This window comes from Mustela lutreola, chromosome 16 (assembly GCF_030435805.1).
Source record: "Mustela lutreola isolate mMusLut2 chromosome 16, mMusLut2.pri, whole genome shotgun sequence".
Taxonomy (NCBI): Eukaryota; Metazoa; Chordata; class Mammalia; order Carnivora; family Mustelidae; genus Mustela; species Mustela lutreola.
The window spans coordinates 26,655,094-26,674,029 of NC_081305.1; the positions used below are offsets into that span (position 1 = coordinate 26,655,094).

An 18,936-nucleotide genomic window follows, 5' to 3' on the forward strand; every position below is an offset into this window, starting at 1 on the left:
TTAGAACTTTATCATCTTGCCAAACTGAACCGCGGGACCCATCAAATCATTAACTGCCACATCCCCCTTCCCCCAGCCCTGGCAGCTGCCAGTCTGCGTTCTGTCTCTGAGACTTTCCCTACTCTAGGAATCAGACAGTGTTTGTCTTTCTGTGACCTCCTTAGTTCACAAATCATCAGGGCTCACCCGTATTGAAGCAGGTGCCAGCATCTCTTTCCTTTTTAGGGCTGAATAATATTCCGTCGTACATGTACACCACGTTTTGCTTCTCCATTCACCAGTCAGACACTCAGGTTGTTTCCACCTTTTGGTTATCGTGGAGAATGTCGCTGTGAACACAGATGTACAAATGTCTCGTCAAGTCCCCGCCTTCAATTCTTTCCTGTTTATCCTCAGGAATGAGATTCTGGGGTCACATGGTAATTCTACCCTTAATTTTTTGAGGAACCGCCGTTCTGTTTTCCACAGTGACTGCCCCCACTTTACCTTCTCTCCAATAGGCAAAGGTTGCCATTTTTCTGAACCCTTGTCAATCTTGTCTTTCTTTATTTTCAAGTCATCCCTATACCTAACATGGGGCTTGAACTTACAGCCGGGATCAAGAGCCATGCTCCTCACACCAATAGATTGAATTTAAATAAAAATAAATAAAATTTTAAAAAAGACGAAGGGAAATAAAACTTTTTTTGTCTTTTTTAGAATAGCTTCACATCATAATGGTTTTTTTTTTTTTAAGATTTTATTTATTTATTTGACAGAGAGAGAGATCACAAGTAGGCAGAGTCAGGCGGGGGGGGGGGGGGAAACAGCTCCCTACTCAGCAGGGATGCTGAGGCAGATGTGGGGCTTGATCCCAGGACCCCAGGGATCACGACCTGAGCCAAAGGCAGTGGCTTAATCCACTGAGCCACCCAGGCGCCCCACATGGTAATGGTTTTGATTCGCACTCTCCTGATGATGAGGGATATGGAACCTCTTCACATGTGCTTGTTGGCCATTTGAATATCTTCTTCGGAGAAATACATATTCAAGCCTCTGCCCGTTTTGTTTTCTTATCTGCTTGGATCCTCACCACCTTGTTCACGGATACCTGCTTTTATCGCCCTCAGTTCACCGAGTGAAAGATCGAGGCTCACGGGGACCAAGCCGCTTGCTCCAGACACCAGTCAGTGAGAGTTCCTGCAATTGTCTGAATCCATGACGCGTGCCCTTCCCGATGCTTGTCCCTGCCTCCCAGACAGGTGCTCTTGGTGTCTGAAGCCACTGCCCTAGAAATACCTTCATAAGAGGGGTGCCTGGGTGGCTCAGTGGGTTAAAGCCTCTGCCTTCAGGTCAGGTCATGATCTCAAGGGTCCTGGGATCAAGTCCCGCATCAGGCTCTCTGCTCAGCAGGGAGCCTGCTTCTTTGCCTGCTTGTGATCTCTGTCTGTCAAATAAATAAAACCTTTAAAAAAAAAAAAAAAAGAGAGAGAGAGAGAGAGAAAGAAATATCTTCCTAAGAGCCAAATCTAAAATGAAGCAAAGGTCACCAATGCTAATATGTCTGTGGAGCGATGTTTAAATTGACCTAATAAAGACGTCCCAAGGACGGAGGAATCCTTTTCTGTTGTTTTGGCAGAAAGAGCTATGTCTAGTCCAGGAAACTGGGCCCATTTGAGAGTCCAGAGGAATCAGCACCACAGGAACTAAATGCTCCCCATACTCACTCCCTCTTCCCAGACACACGGCTTGGCTCTACTTCCCAGCATCCCTTGGGGCCAGGGTGGCCACATGACTGAGTTCTGCCAACAGCAGGTGAACAGAAGCCAGGAGCCCCGTTCCCGGCCTGGCTCCCACCAGCCTCATCCTCCTGGAGAGGAGTCCAAGTCCTGGAGGAGGGCGGGGCCGTGAGAAGGAACGAGCCTGGGTCCCTGAATGACCACATGGAAGGTCACCCACAGAATGGTGTCGGATGTCACGGGAGAAGAAAAAAGCTCGTATGGAAATGAACGACTGAGATCCTGGGACTACTTATTGTAGGAAGCAGACTTTCCTGAGTAATACGCTCTCCTCCTCCTCTGTGCTGATGCTTCAAGGGGGAGGGTTGAGGTTGGGTTATTGAATCCGTGACCGACAAATGAATAAATGAATGAATATGCGGCCTAAAGCTCTAGACTTGGGGACTGAATGAGTGACTTCATCAGATCCTCCCAACAAGAGGCTCGGCAGGGGCCTGGTCTGTCGGACAAATGTCTGGGATTTGGCACCTCCACAGCTACTCCCTGGGTCCTCGTGTCTAGTCCTGGCTCCCCATCGCCTCACAGGGTGACCTTGAGCAGGCCAGCTCACACATCAGTAACATCAAGGGCTTCCCCGTTGGGAGTGAGCGGGTGACGGTGCCCCCCTGCCCCACCTTACCAGGCCAGCAAATGCCAAGGAAGCAAGCAGATATTGTTGTAGAGGATTTATTTTTTTCAGAAGGCCTGAGGGACAAGGTCAGAACAGGAAGGGAGGGGAAATCTCAGGATGCTGAAGGGCCCTATGCATGGGCCGGGGGTAGGTTAGCATTTTATTTCCCGTGTCCTGGACCTAACCCCACAGCCCCCACAGAGAATGGTATTCTCATTCTCAAGTGAGGCTCAGAGAGGTTCAACGGTCTCAGAATTCCAGAGCAATGACCCCCCTCCTGCGCTGCCCCAGGCCACCTCAGAAAGAAACAAGCCGCGTGTAAAGTTTCTTTCTTTTGTCTGGTGAATCTGTGGTCCCCAAGAAAGTGCAGATAAACCCCAAATCCCAGTCCTTATGCTGACCCCTGCCACCCAAGAATAATCTTCACCCAAGGCTCTTCCATTTAACTATGCCTGCACACTCCCAGGACTAGAAAAGTTCCCCCTTGTCCCCCTCCCACATAGTTCCTAAAATTCCTCCATTCATTCAGTTGGCCCCTTAAACATTTCCCCTCTTTTCTTATAGAACTATAGCTAGAGCTTGTTAATACCAAGCCAAGTGTAGTCATTCACACCATAGTGAAAATTAAGTTACTGGTTATTAGGGAAAAGAGAGAGGGAAAGTGGGGGGAACTCTGAAGAGGTCAGGCCTGGGTGTTGGAGGTTTGAGGAGCAGTCAAGACTAGAGGGAAACAGGAAGAGTAAACGGACCCAACACAAAACTGAAATGGGGATGAAAGGTGAATCTGGCCAAATCTGAGGCTTCACAATTGACTCAGCTGGCTGCTTTCTAGATGCACTTGAGTCTCTGTATTGATGTGTGAGGGTCTTTGGGAGGTGGGAGTTGGGAGCTGGGAGAGGAATATTACTTTTATTAATTCAGTCTATAGCCATTTGTTGAGCCCTGATTCTGAGCCAGGCCCTGTGCTCTACACTCGGTATTAGAGGCCAGGAGACAAAGTAACTCTGGCATGGGACCTTGGTCCAGCCAGTGGGGCTGGAGGGCAAGCCCCCAAGTCCTGAGAATTCTGGGCAGACTGCAATCAGTGCTGTTAAGAGAGGGCAGAGGGTTAGGGGACATCTGAAAAAACAAAAACCAAAATAAAACTCAATTGCTGGCTGCTTGGGCTGTGCAATGCCTCAGAGGGCCGGGAGGGTTGGATACGTGCAGGTGATGGGAAGACATTCTGGGCATTGGGAGCAGCCTAGAGAAAGACCTGGACAGCATATGTACAGCATGAGTTTGGAAAACAGGGAGCTGGAGTCCGACATGCGCGAAGGGAAGTGAGGCAGGGCTGGAGACAGGTGTCAGGCTCCCTAGCTTTCACCAGAGCCTGGGGCAATGGGGAGCTGTGGAAGGGTTTTTGAGCCAGGGAGTAACTGAGCAGGACTGTGGCCTCTCTGGCTGTGGTGGGGTAGAGGATGGGTTGGAGGCATAAGAGGGGAGATGAGGGACAGTGTGGAGGCTCGTCTGAGTGTGACAGCTTCAGGGACAGAGATAAAAGATGGTGGAGAGATTCGTTGGCACAGGCTTGTGTTGGGGAACAGCTGTGATGGCGGGGAGGTGGGGCTCTGTGAGCCTTCCCGGAGGAGCCAAGGCCACGGTCCTCAGGGCAGGGCCCTTCCTCATGCGCTCAGTTTCTGGAGAATCTTTTTCACCCAGGGCATTCTGGGGTCAGCACAGATCTCCCGGTCCTTGACAGTTAGGAAGCTGGAAGGAGGAGGGAATGAGGGAGCATTAGCACGCAGCAAGGATGCTACAACTCTTCTCAGGAAGCTTAGCATTTATGAGTCACTTACGGTATGCAGAGATGCCCACCATACAGAGTCGCTTAGCATTTATGTGGCCCTGCCCCGGGCAGGAGTACTTGCTACATAGAGTGTCTCAATTTTTATGAGGCCCCTGCTGTATGTAAACACACTTCTTGGGCACCTGGGTGGCTCAGTGGGTTAAGCCGCTGCCTTCGGCTCGGGTCATGATCTCAGGGTCCTGGGATGGAGTCCCGCATCCAGCTCTCTGCTCAGCGGGGAGCCTGCTTCCTCCTCTCTCTCGCTCTGCCTGCCTCTCTGCCTACTTGTGATCTCTCTCTGTCAAATAAATAAATAAAATCTTCAAAAAAAAAAAAAAAAAAAAAAAACCACACTTCTTCACGGGGAGAGGAGGAGACAGAGGCTAGGACTTCCCAGACTCTCAGTTCCTCAGCCCCAGGCTTGAGTGCCAGGTCAGGTCAGGCAATAAAATGCCCAGGAGTCTCACAACCATTGCTCACATCACCTTGGGGGAGAGGATATTGGGTAGTAACCCAGGAACTTTGGAGCCTGCTCATCTGGGTTAAAATCCTAGCTCTACCATTGCTGGCAAGTCCCTCAGTTACCACATCTGTAAAATGGGGATGATAATCATGGTCCTTGAATGAAGATTAGATGAGTTAATACAAACTGATGGGCTCAGAGCAGCTCCCAGCAGAGAGGAACTGAACTCTTCACAATGATTTTCTTCATAAATCCTATGGGGCCCTATTATTCTACCCATTTCATAGGTGAGGAAAGTGAGGCCCAAGAGGGTAAAGCAGCTTGCCCGAGTGCCAGAGCTGTAAGATCTGATTCACTATGCCCCCTAGAAGCCCAAAGCACAGAGAAGAGAGGTAGGCACTGACCCAAGATCACACAGCAATCGCAGGCTAAGTCTCCCACCCTCACAGCCATTGTTGGCAGAAATGGACTTAAAGCTGGCTAGAGGTCAAGGACATGCCCACAGCCCTACTCCCTTCCTGCCTCTCAAGAGCCTGTCCATGGGGCCTAAAGCTCCAAGCTCCCCTACTTCTCAGACCTGCCCCCACCCCACAGACAACCAGTGAACAGAAAGAACAAAGAAGGCAGCAATGTTGATGTTGGCCACGTGGGCAGCCTGCCCTGGCTGCTGTGTGACACTGGGCAAGACTCAGCCCCCCTCTGAAACTCCATCTCCGCATTTGTCAGGACATTCTTTCTAGAGCGCCTTCTGGCTCAAACTCCAATAATCACGTGTGCTGTCTTTTACTGAACATCTTTATAGGCCAGGGACCATGCCCTGTGCCGCTCAGGAGGTTCCACAACCTCTCTGTGCTCCTGGCCTTGCCTGGCAAAAGGTGATCAGAACAGCACCTACAACATAGGGTTGTTTCCAGGATTAAATGAGTTCAAATTTATAAAGCGGTTGTAAGTGCCTAGCATTTAGCGAGCACTCTTTACAGATTTGATAAATAAAAATAAATGAAGGAGGGCTGTCTGGCTGACTCAGTGGGTGGAACGTGCGACTCTTGATCTCGGGTTTGTGAGTTCGAGCCCCACATTAGGTGGAAAGATTACCTAAAAGTCAAATCCTTAAAAAAAAAAAGAAAAGAAAAGAAAAGAAAAGAAAGTGGGGGCGCCTGGGTGGCTCAGTTGTTAAGCATCTCTGCCTTCAGCTCAGGTCGTGATCCTAGGGTCCTAGGATCAAGCCCTACATCCCCGCAGAGCAGGGAGCCTGCTTCTCCCTCTCTCTCTCTCCCTGCTTGTATTCCCTCTTTCACTATGTCTCTCTCTGTCAAATAAATAAATCTTTAAAAAAAAAAAAAAAAGAAAAAAAAGCCTTAGGACGCCTTGGTGGCTCAGTTGGTTAGGCCACTGCCTTCGGCTCAGGTCATGATCCCGGGGTCCTGGGACTGAGTCCCGCAGGGAGCCTGCTTCTCTCTCCTCCTCTGCCTGCCACTCTGCCTGCTTGTGCACTATCACGCTCTTGCTCTCTCTCTCTGTCTCTGACAAATAAATAAATAAATAAAATCTTAAAAAAAAAAAAAGCCTTAAAAAACAAATTGATAGATAGATAGATAGATAAATGTGATCGCTCCTGTTCTACTGATGGGGAAACTGAGTTTCAGCGTTGACGTGACACAAACCCACTTCAGCCCTCTTTGTTATTCACCCACAGACTCCTGTGAGGGATGGAAGATGGGTGTGGAGGAGGAAGGTGAGAAGATGATGGAGCCCCAAAGGGTGTCATGAGGCCCAGACACTCCCACTGAGCGAGTTGACAGGTAGCAGCCTGTAGGGGCGGCCCCAGGGACAGGCCACCTCATGCGGCCAGTGGCAGGTGCAGGCCCCAGGCTCCCGGCCAAGGAAAAGGAAGCAAAGACATGGAGAGACAAAGGCAAAGGAGAACAAAAACCTCAGGAGAAAACCCTGACCGGGGACCCAGGAGTTCTGATTCGAGCCTGGCAGCCTTGAGCAAATCACTCCCCCCACCCAACTCCTTGCACCTGTTTCTCCATCTGCAAAATGCAGATGACCACATGCCTTGTAGGAAGGCTGTGGGGCGACCTGAGTTCACATAGGAATGCTCAGAACCGTGCCCGGTTGCCTGGCCGTGGGACACTCTCTGTCGGGTTTGTACTCCTCGGGGAGCAATGGGCTGCCTCAGATAACTCCCAGGGCGCTGGGGAGGATTCCAGATGCTTCTGCTAGGAGCATCGCTGCTGACTCAGAGGCTCTGGGCACACTGCCGGCACGCTGCTCCCCACGCTACAGCTCCGCACGGCCCACGCGAGCTCTGCGGTGCAGACAGACAGCCGGCGCCTGGTTCATTCAGATCTGCACCCTGGGGACCCGGCGCGCCACCCAGCACCTGGCGGGCACCCCATTAGATCTGTCGAATGACCACAGGATTTCTTTTCTGAGCCATTTCAAGGACAGATTGTACGTCCCCCATCCCTGGGTCTGTCCCCCGCCCCCCCACATCTCCCGGACCCTCCTGGGCCAAACCCACCGGGCTCTCCAAGGCCAGGCCCTGCCTCCCCAGCTCCACACTCACACCACGCCAGGCCTCCGGCACGAGTCTGAAGTCCAGTAGAAAAACCTGATCATGCGCAGAGGCAGAGGGTGACGGAAGTACTCCCGGCAGCAGACGCTGTCTTCCACGTTGGTGCCATAAGGACCTGGAGGAGAAGGTTCCCCAGCTGGGCATAGGCAGGTCACCCATGGCCCCAACCTCTGAGCCAGCACTTCTGTTCTCACGTGGAAGGTTGGTGCCAGGGGGACTCTGGACCCTGAAAGTTCCCAGGCTCAGGGTCTCTGAAGGACCCAGTCTGCATAGGTCGGCTCCAAGGAGAGGGACTTACAGTGACTGAGAATCAGTGAAGCCCTAGGCTTCTAGGTGGGACCCAAGACTCTGCACAGGAAGGAGCCCAGCTGTCCAAGGTGAGGCCCGTGCACCGGCACCATCAGCAGCACCTGGGGGCTTGTTGGGAATGCCCGGCACCCAGACCCAGCCCCGCTGGGTCAGACGTGCATTTTGAGTCAGATGAGTTCCCAGGCAATGGCAGAGGTAGACTTCACCTCACACCTACTCTAACCTTCGAGGTGTACGTGGGGGAAGCTGAAGCCCAGAGAGGGGGATGTCATACCCGGAGTCACACAGCATGACTCTGGTGAGTCAGGATAAGGGCTCAGGCAGAGTCCAATGGTGCAGACCTGGGTTCGAGTCTTGCTCTGCCCTGTTACCAGGCCACCCTGGGCAAGTCCCTCTAGCCTCCCCCAACCAGAAGGGTGATAACAGTACCAAATCGATGGGGACTTTGAAGAGTTCCCAGGAACCCCCAAACCTGAGTAAAAGAAGGTAGGGACTCAGTGTCAAGGGCAGGCTCTGGAGCACATGAGGTGATAGGAGAGCAGGACCCGCTTTCCAAGGGAATATCCCTTACCCCAGCTCCTGCCTTTTCCCATCCCAGACGGCCCCATTTGGTGGCTCCTTCTCCACACCCCAAGGGTCCTATGCTTGAGTTCTCTGGTTTCCAGAGGACCCCAGGCCATGCCCACCACAAACCCCCAACCCAGCTGAGACAGATCCTAGACTCCATGCCTTTGAGACTACACATTTCACAGATGCATAAACTGAGGCCCAGAGAAGCAACATGACTAGCCCAGAGCCAGAAGTGAACTAGAGTCATTTTCTCTCAGTCTGGTGCTCTTTCTGCTTCATGAGGAAGAGACCGCAGTGTCTGATCCTGGCCTCTGCAGGGAGTCCTCCCTCTCCCCAGCCTTACCTGCCTCAGTTGTTTGAAGTATCAGAGCAAGAAAGACAAGGGCAGCCAGGAGTGGAGTGTTCAGGCTGGCCATGCTCTGGTCCTTTGTGTCCCAGTCCAGGTGTCTGTAATCACTGGATGACAGGGAGGTCTGGTATTTAAACACTTGCTACACCCACAAGCTTCAGACACTCTTAGTCACCGGTGGGCTCAGAATCTCTGACATTCACATTATGAAAGAAGAACTCCCGCTTCCTCCAAATAAAAGGAAATTCTCTGTGGCTGGGAACAGCTCAGAGGGGACCCCCTATCTGCCCTCCCCTCGGAGTCTCAAGAGACTTGCAAAATCCCCCGTCAGCTGGGTTTAGAGGCCTGTGCTCTCCAGGGTCCACTGACTTGATGGCCTTCACCATGTCACTGGATGTGTTTGAGGATCAGTTTGCCCATCTGGAAATGGGGGAGATGGTTTCACAGCCCTACCTATTTACCTCCGTGGTTGTTTGTAAGGCAGTGAGGATGTGGGCAGGGGCTGACCGGTCCTAAATCCTCACCTTGTAGCCTTAATGATCTTCATCACTGATGTCTCCTCAGAAGGAGAGGCCTGAGAACGCACGGGGCTGGTTTCTGCGCCCTGCATCAGCCTCTTCTGCCACTTCTCCCAAAATCCCAACTTGGGCCAATGCATGATCCCTTCAACAGTTGCAAAGAGCTTCCACACATTTCCCTCCTGCCTGTTCTTCCTTCCCAGCTGTCTCCAGTCTCTTCCTCATCCACCCCCTTCTCGATCTCTCACCATATCCCAATGACTACTTCCTACATTTCTCTTGAATCTGTCCCCTCCCTTCCAGTCCCATGGTCCCTGCCTAGTCCAGGCCACCCTCACCCCGGGCCAGCTTCAGCCCTCAATCCCCTCTTGGGGTGGCTGGAGTGGCCCAGATTCAAAGCTTCACGGGCCTCTCTTCTGCTTCAAAACCTGCTGTGACCTTTGACCCGAGGGCAGAGCCCAAGCCCCTAACTGTGGCCTTCAAGGCCTCCTTCCCAGACACGCTCCCTCCCACACTGGCCTCCCTCCTCCGAGGGATCACACCACAGTCCTCACACTTCCTCAAAGAGCTCTGCACTCTGTCCTTGGGCATCAATGCCCTTTTTACTTCTCTACCGCATAAACTCCTACTCATGCATTAAGAGCCATGTGAAATGTCACCTACTAGGTAAGCACACCCCCTCAGGACTTGAAAGTTCTGCAGGATGACCTAGAACATGGCCCTGTGCAGACGATGTCAAGTTTTCCCTTTCTCAGACCCCTTCCCAGAAGCCAAACTCCATGCTCTTGGAAGACAAGGGTCTGCTTATGTCTGTCTTGGCATTCCCAGTGTCTACTGAGAGTGGGGTCCCCAGTGGACGCTCCGGACACATGCAACGAAGGAGGAAACTGAGGCTCAGAGAATAAGGGGACTTGCCCAAGGTCACACAACCAGTCAGTGACTGAGCCAGCCTAGAAATTCAGGACTCAGCACTACATTTGCAAAGGGCCCCACCCATCCATTTATCATTCGTTCGGCAAATATTTATTGAGCCCTGTGGTAGACAAGATAAGAGTGCCTGCAATGTGTTTTATTTCCTGAAATATGTGCATATGTGACCTTACATGGTAACTGGGACTTTGCAGATGTGTTTAAGTTAAAGACTGTAAAATAAGGGGTGCCTGGGTGGCACTGTAGGTTAAGGCCTCTGCCTTTGGCTCTGGTCATAATCCCTGTAAAATAGGGAGGTTATCTGGTTTCTCCTTTTGGGCCCAACAGCTTCACGGAGTCATTATAAGATTGGGTCAGGTTCAGAGCAGGAGAGGAGATAGAATGATGGAAGCAGAAGTCTGGAAGATGTAGGATCATGAACCCAGGAATGCAGACAGCCTCTAGAAGCTGGAAAACGCAAGGAAACAGACACTCTTCTGGGACTTCCAGAAGGAATATAGCTCTGTTGATGCCTCGATTTCAGTCCCACTGAAACCGTCTGAGGACATCTGATTTCCGGAACCATAAGGGAGTCGGTTTGTGTCGTTTGAAGTCCCTACATTTGTGACCATGTGTTACAGCAGCAGGAGGGAACTAATACGAGCCCCCGTCGTGGGCCAGGGACAGTACCAGGGTCTGGTATGTGACAGTGAACGTGTCCCTGCTAACGTAGATTTTACCCTGGAGACGGATGATAAACAGGCAAATACCAAACAAGGTCATATCGGGCAATCGTGGGTGCCGTGAAGAAAATCAAACGGAGGAAAAGAGACTGTGACGATAGAGAAGCAGCTGTGGTTGGTCAGTAAAGGCCTCTGTGAGGAGCTGAAACACACAAGATACCAAGGAGCCTGCCAGGGAGGAAGAGGCAAGTGTGAAGGCCCTCGCGGGGCTAGGGGCGCCTGGGTGACTCAGCCACCGGGGCGTCTGACTCTTGATTTTGGCTCATATGTCATGATATCATGGGTCATGAGATGGAGCCCTGTGTCGGCCTCAGTGCTCAGCACAGAGTCTGCTTGAGGATTCTCTCTCTCCCTCTCCCTCTGCCCTTCTCCCGCTCACAGGCTCGTGCGCCGTGCACGCTCTCTCAAATAAATAGGTAAATATAAATAAATAAATAAGGCCCTGCCAGAGGGCAGAGCAGCGGGAACAGAAAGGGTGGGGGAGCAGGAGGCAGCTGAAGGAGAAGCAAAGAAATACACCGCACCCCCTGGGAAGACCTCGCGTCAAGGGACGTAACCCAAAGCCAGTCACTGTGTGACTGTCACTGTGTGATTCCACTTCTGTAAGGTTCCTAGTCATCAAATTCATAGAGACAGAGAATAGAAGGACGGTTGCCAGGTGCTGGAAGGAGGAGGGAATGGTTGGTTAGTGTTTAATGAGCCCAGAGTTTCAGACTGGGAAGATGGAAAGGTACTGGAGATGGTTGGTGGTGATGGGGCACAACCACCTGAATGTAATTAATGCTGCGCAACCATCAAAAAACCATCAAATAACCATCAAAAATGGTTAAAATGGTTAATTTGATGTTGTATATATTTTATCAGTTGAAAAAAAAGAATGGCTCAGTTGGAGGAGTGTGATCTCCGGGTTGTGAGATACATACATATGTATGTATGTATGCATGTGAGATGACATACATACCTACATTAAAAAAAAGAAAGAAAACAAATGTATATGGAAAGATACTCCACATTGTATGTCATTAGGGTAATGCAAATTAAAAAAACAATGAGGCACCATGACACACCCATTGGAACGGCCAAAATCTGGAACACTTGACGCACCAGATGCTGGCAAGGGTGAGGACCGAGAACCCCATTCCACTGTCGGTGCGGATGCCAAATGGTCCAGCCACTCTGCAATGCAGCTTGGCAGTTTCTTACAAAACGAAACATACTCCCAGTATGGGATCCAGTGATCACGTTCCTTGGCATGTCCCCAGAGAAGTTATTTATGTCCACACAAAAGCCTACATTCATTTTCATAAATGTCACAACTTAGAAGTAACCAAGATGTCCTTCAGTAGGGGGATAGATCAACTGTGGCCTATTGAGACAATGGAATATTCTTCAGTGCTAAAAAAGAAATGAGTTATAGTGAGTGAGTTATCAAGCCATGAACAGGCATGGAGGAATCTTCCATTTACTTAAATATGACTAAGGGAAAGAAGCTAATTTGAAAAGGCTGCATTTTGTAGGATTCCAACTCTGTGACATTCTGGAAAAGACAAAACTATGGACACAGTAAGAAGATCGGTGGTTTCCAGGAGTTAAGGGGAGGGAGAGATGAATAGGCAGAGCACAGAGGATTTTTAGGGCCGTGGAAATACTCTGTATGATACCACAATGAGGGATACGTGTCATTAGCGTGTTTTTCTCCAAACCTATAGAAAATACAAAGCCAAGAGGAAACTGTAAGGTAAACAATGTGATAAGGGTGTGTGTGTGTGTGTGTGTGTGTGTGTGTGTGTGTGTGTGTGTAGGTTGACCAGTTGTAACAAACGGACCACTCTGGCTGGGGATGTTGATAATGCGGGAGGCTGTGCACCTGTGAGGGCAGAAGATACAAGGAAATTCTCTGTAGCTTCCTTTCAATTTTGTCATGAACTTAAAACTGCTCTAAAAAAATTAAAGTCTTAAAAGGGTGGGGGGGCACCTAGGTGGCTCAGCCGGTTGGGCATCTGCCTTCGGCTCAGGACATGATCCCAAGGTCTTGGGATTGAGCCCTGAATCGGGCTCCCTGCTCAGCAAGAAGTCTGCTTCTCTCTCTCCCTCCTGCTTGTGTACTCACTTTCTCTCTTCCTCTATCAAATAAATAAAATAAAATAAAAAAGAAGGAAAACTTGTTACCCAGAATCTAATCAAGCTTCTAATCCTAACTTCCAGTCTGTAAGAAATACAGAGGCTAGAAAAAGATGAACGACCCCATGAGAAGACAGACATCTCCAGAAGGTGGGTCCTTCCAGTGCCTCTACAAGATTACTATCCTGGGATCAACAAAAAGTCAATGTTGTTTAAAAAAAAAAAAGTGAATAGGGATATTTAAGGTTAAAGAGATTTAAAAGACATCACAACCCAATATGTGGACTTTGAATCCTAGTTTTGGAACAACTGCTACAAAAGACAATTTGGGGACAGATGGGGAAATATAAATATTAGATGATATTAGGGCTTTATTGTTGATCTTAGGCGGAATAAAGACTTTAAGAAGATGTAGGAGAATGTCCGTCTTCTTTTTTTTTTTTTTAAAGATTTTATTTATTTATTTGACAGACAGAGGTCACAAGTAAGCAGAGAGGTACGAAGAGAGAGAGGGGGAAGCAGGCTCCCTGCTGAGCAGAGAGCCCGACTCAGGGCTCAATCCCAGGACCCTGAGACCATGACCCAAGTCGAAGGCAGAGGCTTAACCCACTGAGCCACCCAGGCACCCCGAGAATGTTCTTATTCTTTTTTTTTTTAAGGTTTTATTTATTTATTTGACAGACAGAGATCACAAGCAGGCAGAGAGCCAGGCAGAGAGAGAGGAGGAAGAAGGCTCCCTGCGGAGCAGAGAGCCCGATGTGGGACTCGATCCCAGGACCCTGAGATCATGACCTTAGCCGAAGGCAGCGGCTTAACCCACTGTGCCACCCAGGCGCCCCGAGAATGTTCTTATTCTTAAGAGACGTAAGAGACGGGGTGCCTGGGTGGCTCAGTGCGTTAAAACCTCTGCTTTTGGCTCAGGAGGCACCTAGAGGCAGTCACGTTCACGGAGACAGGTCATGATCTCAGGGTCCTGGGATCGAGCACTACAGCGGGCTCTCTGCTCAGCAGGGAGCCTGCTTCCTCCTCTCTCTGCCTACTTGTGATCTCTGTCAAATAAATAAATAAAATATTAAAAAAAAAAGACGTAAGAAACACACACTAGTGTTTAGAGGCAAAGGTCATGAAGACCTTACTTTTGAAGAGTTCATGTTTAGGGGAAATATGTGTGTGTGTGTATACATGCGTAAAGTTAAGTGTGTGTATATATAGATGTGTGTATGTGTGTGTGTATGTGTATACCTGTGTGCTTTTATCTGTGAGTGTATATAAATGTATATGCTTATATATATGTGTGTGTGCATCTGCGTGTGTTTGCATATATGTGGTTGTGTATGTCTATGTACTTGTATATATATACAGATATCCCAGAGAGGGAAAGAGAGAGACAAAGCGAATATAGCCAAATATTAACAATGTTGGAGCTAGGTGGGGGATATGCTAGCCATCACTGAACTACAAAATTCCTGAGCATTTAAAGTGTTTCATAATAGGGGTGCTTGGGTGGCTCAGTCGTTTGGGCCTCCGACTCTTGGTTTTAGCCCAAGTCAGAACCTCAGGGTCAAGGGATGGAGCCCTCCCTGCCTTGGGCTCCATGCTTAGAGGGGCATCTGCTTGAGATTCTTCTCCCTTCCCTCTGCACCTGCCCCTGCCTCTGCTCCTCCCCACTCCCCTCCCCTGCCCCACACTCACAGGCACATGTGCACACATGTACTCTCTCTCTCTTTCTCTCAAGTAAGTAAATAAATTAAATCTAAAAAATAATAATAAAAAAAATAGTAATAAAGTGTTTCCTAATAAAAACATGAAGAGGGGCGCCTGGGTGGCTCAGTGGGTTCAAGTCTCTGCCTTCGGCTCAGGTCATGAGCCCAGGGTCTTGGGATCGAGGCCCGCATCGGGCTCTCTGCTCAGTGGGGAGCCTGCTTCTCCCTCACTCTCTCTGCCTGCCTCTCTGCCTGCTTATGACCTCTGTCTGTCAAATAAATAAATAAAATCTTTTAAAAAATTAAAAAAAAATAAAAACATGAGGAGAAAAGAAGAAATACTTTTTAAATGTGGAAGTCATCCTGTGGAAAATTAGCTGTCATTGGAAAATTGCAAGTGACAGGCAGAGAACCGGTCTGGTGGTTCTTCATCTGAACATGGGGTTTTCTTACATGGAGGCCCTCCGGGGCGGAGGCCCCTCCATGGGTGGGCTCAGGGGCTGCCCCTGGAGAGCACCTGTGTCCCCAGGGACTCAGCAGGGCCCCAGCCTCTGGCTCAGCCTCTGCCACCTCATCACCCTACTTCCCTGGGGCTTGGAAGGAGGGTAAGCCACAGGTGCAGCCAGCCAGCCTCTGCGCTCCAGGGCTCCTCAGCCTTCCTGGAACAGGAGCCCAGGCAGGGACAGTGCTCAAGGATCCCTGAACTCCCAGGCAGGACTCAGGGGGCCAGCTTTCAAAGAAAGGAAAGGGGAGTTCCTCTCGGGGTTGAAGGTGGGAATCACCAGCGGTTGCCCACGGGGCTGTTTTCTCCCATCCTAGGGGGTGGGTGATACCTGCCCCTATCCTTCTGAGCTCACTCTGAAAAGCTCCCGGATCAAATCCGTTTTTCTCCAAACTTCCTTCGCTTAAATGAATTCTTGCATAATTAAAAGATACATAGAAGTGGAAACAACTCAAATGTCCACTGACAGACGAATAGATAAACAGAACGTGGTCCGTGCCTACAGTGCAATACGATTCAGCCTGAAAAAGGAAGGAAATCTTGACACGTGCTACAACAAGGATGAGCCTCCAGGACATTAAGCTCAATGAAACAATCCAGACACAAAAAGACAAATGCTGCAGGACCCCACTCATAGGAGGCACCTAGAGGCAGTCACGTTCACGGAGACAGAAAGGGGGCTGGTGGGTGCCAGGGACTGAGGACTAGGCTGTTTGATAGGATGGGGTTTCGGTTCAGGAAGTTGAGAAAGTTCTGGAAGGGATGGTGGTCACACAGCATTGTGGATGTACTTCTTACTATAGGGCTGTGCACCTGAAGCGGTTAAAATGGGAAATTTTAGACGATCACGCTGAGCTAGTACCTGCGCCTGGAATCGGGTGGCAACCTCAGCCGCGCCTGCCGCCTGCTACTGTCTCTGGACCATGGACCCCCGCAAAGTGAGCGGGCTTCGGGCTTTCGTGAAAATGGGTAAGCAGGATCCAAGCGTTCTGCACACCGAGGAAATGCGTTTCCTGCGGGAGTGGGTGGAGACCATGGGGGGTAAAATACCACCTGCCACTCATAAAACTAAATCAGAAGACAGTATCAAGGAAGAAAAACCAGATAGTAAGAAGGCGGAGGAAAACATAAAGACAGATGAACCGTCAAGTGAGGAGAGTGATCTAGAAATTGACAATGAAGGTGTGATTGAACCAGGTACCAATGCCCCTCAAGAAATGGGAGATGAAAATGTAGAGATAACCGAGGAAATGATGGATCAGGCAAATGATAAAAAAGTGGCTGCCATTGATGCCCTAAATGATGGTGAACTACAGAAAGCCACTGACTTGTTCACAGATGCCATCAAACTACATCCTCGCTTGGCCATTCTGTATGCCAAGAGAGCCAGTGTCTTCATCAAATTACAGAAGCCAAATGCTGCCATTCGAGACTGTGACAGAGCTATTGAAATAAATCCTGATTCAGCTCAGCCTTATAAGTGGCGAGGAAAAGCACATAGACTCCTGGGCCATTGGGAAGAAACAGCACATGATCTTGCCCTTGCTTGTAAACTGGATTAGGATGGAGATGCTAGTGTAATGCTGAAAGAAGTTCAACCGAGGGCCCAGAAAATTGCTGAACATCGGAGAAAATATGAGCGAAAACGTGAAGAGTGAGAGATCAAAGAAAGAAAGAATAAAAAGGGTTAAGAAGGCTCAGGAAGAACATGAGAGAGCCCAGAGAGAGGAAGAAGCCAGAGGACAATCAGGAGCTCAGTATGGCTCTTTCCCAGGTGACTTTCCTGGGGAAATGCCTGGTAATTTTCCTGGAGGAATGCTTGGAATGGCAGGGGGGATGCCTGGGATGGCAGGAATGCCTGGGCTCAATGAAATTCTTAGTGATCTGGAAGTTCTTGCAGCCATGCAGGATCCAGAAGTTACGGTGGCCTTCCAGGATGTGGCCCAGAACCCAGCGAATATGTCAAAATATCAGAGCAACCCAAAGGTTATGAATCTCATCAGTAAATTGTCAGCCAAATTTGGAGGTCAAGCATAATGCCCTTCTGAAATAAAGCCCTTGCTGAAGGAAAAGCAACTTCGCTCACCTAATGGATGTCGCAATAATATAAACCAGCGTACCTCCGACCTTCTCATGAAGAAAGCTGGGGTGCTTTGAAGAGAATCCCTACCCCTCTGCTCCCCATGCAACTGAAACATTCTACAATGGTTTGCCATTAGGGTATTCATTCAGATAATGTTTTCCTACTAGGAACTACAAACTTTAAACACTTTTTAAACCTTAAAAATATTTTAAAACATATTAAAAGGGTGTGTTAGTCCCTACATTCTTCTTTACTAATCATTTCAGTTTTTTTCCTTTGGATTAATTGGACAAGGAAGATATTTCAGTGTGGAAGATTCATTGCTCAGTTATAACGAGTGAAATAAAGGTTTATTAGTGGGAGGCAAATAATACATTAAAATAAACGAAGTTTGAGTTGGAGATACGGTTTCTGAGGCATTTTGACTTGTCTTTTTAAATGCTTTATTTTTTAAACACAATTTATTTTGATAGAACCATTGGGACCACCAGTATTGCAGTCGGACCTGCGTAGGGACCGGAAGTGCTTGGCCCGGCAGCAGCAACCTTACTCATTTTATATAGTGTGCACCTTTGTGCAGATGCATTTAAATCTTACACTGTGGTGAAGGGATGATTTTTATAATGCTGCAGTAGACTTGGATTACTTAGCTGTGTTCTTGTCTGATATAGAAAATAAATGTTTTGCATTATTTCAAAAAAAAACCGGGAAATTTTATTTTTTTTTTATTTTTATTTTTTTATTTTTTTTTTTTAAAGATTTTTTATTTATTTATCAGAGAGAGGGTGGGGAGAGAGCGAGCACAGGCAGACAGAATGGCAGGCAGAGGCAGAGGGAGAAGCAGGCTCCCTGCTCAGCAAGGAGCCCGATGTGGGACTCGATCCCAGGACGCTGGGATCATGACCTGAGCCGAAGGCAGCTGCTTAACCAACTGAGCCACCCAGGCGTCCCGGGAAATTTTAGGTTAATGCATATCTTACCTCAATAAAAATATATGCGATTACATACAACTGTGTATTCACACGCATACCTAGTTTAGATCTTACTGGTCATCCTGGAGGCAGGGACAGGGTAGTGGGTGGGGGCCGGTGTTCAGAGGAGGGGAGACTTAACTTTCCACCGAATAGCCTTTTTTTTTTTAAGATTTTATTTATTTATTTGACAGAGAGAGAGATCACAAGTAGGCAGAGAGGCAGGCAGAAAGAGAGAGAGAGGAGGAAGCAGGCTTCCCGCGGGGCAGAGAGCCCGAGACGGGGCTCAATCCCAGGACCCTGGGATCATGACCTGAGCTAAAGGCAGAGGCTTAACCCACTGAGCCACCCAGGTGCCCCTAGCCTTTTACATGGTTTGAAACTTTTTTCCCATGTGCATGATGGACTTTTCAAAAAGATAACATCTATAATGTATGCACACAAAAGCAGTAGACTGAGAAGTACTTCTCCCACTTCTGACCATCAGCCCTCCGTGGATCATTTCTTTTCCTCAGAGAAAAACAGGCTGAATGATTTCTTGTTTGTCCTTCAGAAACAATGTAACCATATGCAAGCACATATATAAAGGTAACAATGTAACCATATGCAAGCACATATATAAAGGTAACAATGTAACCATATGCAAGCACATATATAAAGGTATTCCTTTGAAAGTAATAGAAGCAGGGGAAAAAGAAGAAAAAAAAAGTAATAGAAGGGAGGGAGGATGGGCAGGCAGTATATAGTAAACACGAAAATACTGTTTTGCACTCTGCTTTATTTACCTAAAATGCGTCTTGGAAGCAGTGCCCTGTAGTACACTTAAGACTGACCTCATGCTTCAGTGGGTGTGTGGTTCTCTACTGGATGGATGGACCAAAATGTATATAGCCAA

At 48.8% G+C, this 18,936-nt stretch overlaps 1 protein-coding gene and 1 pseudogene across 1 annotated transcript; one reads left to right on the forward strand and one right to left on the reverse strand.

Moving 5' to 3' along the window:
• Positions 1-2,428: 2,428 nt before the first annotated feature.
• On the reverse strand, positions 2,429-8,676 carry CCL22 (C-C motif chemokine ligand 22). Its single transcript, XM_059153137.1, has 3 exons — positions 8,486-8,676; positions 7,255-7,378; positions 2,429-4,137 (listed from the first exon to the last, which is right to left on the reverse strand). Exons 1-3 carry the CDS (start codon positions 8,556-8,558, stop codon positions 4,053-4,055), a joined length of 282 nt encoding a protein of 93 aa, XP_059009120.1. The 5' UTR covers positions 8,559-8,676; the 3' UTR covers positions 2,429-4,052.
• A 7,234-nt stretch (positions 8,677-15,910) lies between these two features.
• Positions 15,911-17,029, forward strand: LOC131818294 (hsc70-interacting protein-like; annotated as a pseudogene).
• Positions 17,030-18,936: the final 1,907 nt, after the last annotated feature.

Excerpts from the sequence above, each read along its gene's own strand:
- CCL22 (XM_059153137.1), bottom strand. The coding sequence starts at position 8,558 with ATGGCCAGCCTGAACACTCCACTCCTGGCTGCCCTTGTCTTTCTTGCT. Across the intron at positions 7,379-8,485 it reads ACTTCAAACAACTGAGGCAG|GTCCTTATGGCACCAACGTG; the intron begins GTAAGGCTGGGG and ends CTTCTCCTCCAG. Across the intron at positions 4,138-7,254 it reads TGCCGGAGGCCTGGCGTGGT|CTTCCTAACTGTCAAGGACC; the intron begins GTGAGTGTGGAG and ends TCCTCCTTCCAG.